At 46.1% G+C, this 3,646-nt stretch overlaps 1 protein-coding gene across 1 annotated transcript; it reads right to left on the reverse strand.

The window, feature by feature from the left end:
* Positions 1 to 299: 299 nt before the first annotated feature.
* On the reverse strand, positions 300 to 3,242 carry SLITRK3 (SLIT and NTRK like family member 3; the record flags this gene model as incomplete). Its single annotated transcript, XM_080811229.1, has 1 exon — positions 300 to 3,242. The coding sequence occupies one exon, from the start codon at positions 3,240 to 3,242 to the stop codon at positions 300 to 302; it is 2,943 nt and encodes a 980-aa protein (XP_080667355.1).
* Positions 3,243 to 3,646: the final 404 nt, after the last annotated feature.

Consider the following 3,646-nt stretch of genomic DNA (forward strand, 5'->3'; position numbering starts at 1 on the left):
TCAAAGTCTCAAGTTTCAGTATAAAAAAATAATGATAACATTTGCTGGCAAAAGTCTGCGAAGGCACTTCATTGATTAATGATCTGAGTATGGCCCTTCCTCCAAATCACATCTGAGAGGGGAGAGCATACATCTGTATTTTCTAGTTATCATGCGGTTTCAGTTCTGTTCAGGGCAGGGAAGTTTGTGAGAATGGAGTTATTGGGACAAGTGTAAAGGGAGCAAGGAATATATTTCTTTTATTTTCCTTTTCTTTTGAAAAAAAAAAAAAAAAGCACTAATTTATTTTTCTTTTACTGTTAGAACCTATATGTTGTCTTCTCCAGGACTTCGAGGTAATCCGGCTTGGTTTGAAGTTTGGCCCTTAACTCGAGGTAATCACTTTTTTGGGTTTGGTGGTCTGTGAAGCCCTTTCCAGCCGAGAAGAGAAGGGTTTCTTTGAGCCTGGCATCCTGTTGTAAGTCTGGGTATTGCATGCCAGGAGGGTGGACGTGCAGTTCCTTTAATTTGGGCACTGTGCCATAGAGACAATCCACGAATCCCACTGTGCAGGGGGCTGGTTGTGGCCTCTCTCTGTCTAGTAGCATACTGCCACCACCACAGCCTCCCCCAGGAGGAAACAGCACCACCCCACCATTCTTCTCATGGTGGCGGAACCCAGCCAAGTCTCCCCCGGTTCCTGCAACTACCCCTGAAACCCCACCAACTGCTGGATGGTGAGGGTGAGGGTGATGGTGATTCACCGTCACTATGGTGTTGAGCTGGGAGCTGGACACTGCCAGGGCCCACTCCTTTTCTTTCTCCAGCAAGGTCCGGTAGTTGCTGTGGTTCTCCTTGGGTGTCTCAGCAAACTGCTCACTTCCTAGGAGAACCTCACCTATTCCTGGTGGTTGTGTCCCAGAACCCCCTCGTTCTGCATTCCCTGCCTCCTGGACTGATGAAACAGCCGCCTCCTCCTCCTCTCGAGGCTTATAGATGGGGTTGTTGCACATCTGGGTAACTGGGTGGGGGATGTACTCATATACGTGGCCCACTGGAGGAGCCTTCTCTGGGGAGGAAAGAGTGGGTCTGCCCCCACCTCCACTTCCACCTCCACCACCTCCACCATCCTCAAAAAGCCGGTGACATTGCATCTGGATGCCAGTAAGGTCCACACCTTCTTGCCTCTTGCTTCTAAAAGGCAGCTTCTTCCGGCGCCGTCGGAGCACATAGGCAAAGAGGCCTGCAGCAACAAAGACTGCAGAAAAAAAAAGAACCAGCAGGCTGAGAATCAACACAGAAAGTGGCACGGGGCCCCCAGGGGGTGAGAACTCATAAGGTGATGCACTCGTTGGTCCCCCAGCAAGGTGAGAATCTCCAGACTGGGCTGGGGATGCTCCAGCTGGTGGGATGTGCAGCATCTCTGGGCAGAGAACTTCCAGCTCAATCGTGCGTACATCACGATGGGTGAGGTTCTCAGGGCTCCTGCAAAGCACATCACCCACTACACTGACTGAGCTGATGGTTTCAATCCACTGTTTGAAGGGGACCAGATCACAGGTACAGTCCCAAGGATTCTCATTGAGGTCTATCTGGACAATGGCATTCAAGTGTTCTAGGACACCAGCCACAGGAAGGTAGAGGAAGTAGTTCTTCCTCAGGTTAAGCCGGGCCAGGGATGTGCCTGCAAACGCGTCTGTTGGCAGGGTCCTCAGCAAGTTATTGTTGAGGAATAGCAGCTTCAAGTTGGGCATGAGGCTGAAGGCTGCAGGCTGGATTTCTCGGATGACATTGAACTCAAAGTACAGGTAATGTAAACTCTGTAGGCCTCGGAACATGCCCGGTGTCAGCTTCTCGATATCATTGCCATTGAGAAAGAGGCTCTTTAGGTTGGGCAGGTTGATGAAGGCTCCATCCTGGACATAAGAAATACGATTGTTCCCCAGATGCAAGAGATCCAGGGAGGAGAAGTTCCAAAAATCAGAACGGTATATTTTCTGAATCAGATTGCTACTCAGGTAAAGTTTCTTGGCATTCAGTGGCCTTGGAAGAAGTTCAGAAATGTTATTAAATCCTCGCTCTTTGCAGTTGACAGTCAAGCCAAGGTCGTTGATGTGTAAATTACAGGTACACCCAGTAGGACATATAATTGGAATGGGTGGTCTGGTCTGGTAAGGAGCAATAGGAGGTTGATTTGGACCGGGGTACAAAGCTTGGGATGTGGAAGGTGGCCTTGGTGTTCGGGGCTGTTTGGTGGGCTTAGGCTGTTTATTTGAGGACTTATATTCAACAGAAGAAGCAGTAAAATGGACAGAAGACAACATTGAGGAAGGTTTAGTTGGCCATGCATTCTCCTTGCTTGATGACAAGTGGGGAATCCCCAAACTAGCCTCCACCTCAGAGTCAGACAACAGGGGACAGAGTTCTGTCTTCCTGATTTCTCGCAGGTCCTTTCCATGGAAGTGGAAAGGGGTCTCACAGGTGATGTCTCCCACCAGGGCGGTGTAAGGAATGCGTTCCAGCCAACTCTTTAATTGCACTATCTCACATGTACAGTTCCAGGGATTTTCTTCCAGCTGGAGCTCCATCAGGCTTCTGCCAATGTGGTCTAACATTCCTCGGTAAAAAAGAACCTTTAACCTGTTTCCACGTAGGTCCAAATGGGTTAAGGAGACAGCCTTAAATAAATTGGTTGGAAGCATGGGGATGAGATTATCATTTAAAATCAGAACCCTCAATTTACTTAGGTTCCGAAATGCCCCACTCTCAATACGTTTGATGACATTGTAATCTGCCTGCAGATATTCCAGACTTTCCAAGCCAAGGAAGGTGTCATTTCTGAAGATGTCTAGTTTGTTTTCATGTAGATATAACCTCTTTAAAATCTTAAGACCATTGAAAGCTCCTGATTGAATGTCCTGCAATGCATTGTTCCCAAGGTTAATGGACACAGCGTTGTTCAAATGAAGAAAACTGTTGGTGTACAATTTCCTCATTGAATTCCTTTGCAGGTACAGTTTAAAAGGTCTTGACCAGAACTCAGTAATCTGACTAATATTTGTAAATCCTTTACTGTCACAATGTATATGAAAGAGGCTTTCTTTAACTTCACAGTAGCATGGATCAAAACAGGGCTCATCTATTTCCTCTGAGTCCTCTATGAGGGGAATCGGGGTAGTCCATCCTAGAGCAATTGTGCTTAGAAGAATTATCCACAACATCCTCCCTCTGTGAAGCATCTCAGCTATGGAAGGTTTCATCATTCGTAGTTGCTTACAAAACTGCAACAGAAATAAAGATGCAGATTTTTAGCCTTTACTCATATGCACTATTCTAATTTACTCCTACATTTGGAGCTTTTTATGAGTGAAACAAAGTTTAGCAGTTGTTGAACTGACACTTAAAATGATCTGTCAATATGCTTAATATGTCTTGTATTTAAACTTGGGTGACTCTGAAATATTGTGCCATGCAATGACATTTTTCTGAACCAAGACATACTTGGTAAAGGGCATATCATACTGACACAAGCAGCCTTCATTGCATCTTACGGCAATCAAAGGACTGGTATACAGTGATGCCTTTTAGATATAGGCATATTCAGTAATAATGGCAGTCATTTGGCCATTTCACCTGTTTGTCTGCTAAAACTTACATTGATATCAGA

This window comes from Martes martes (genome assembly GCF_963455335.1).
Source record: "Martes martes genome assembly, chromosome: 1".
NCBI classification, from domain to species: Eukaryota; Metazoa; Chordata; class Mammalia; order Carnivora; family Mustelidae; genus Martes; species Martes martes.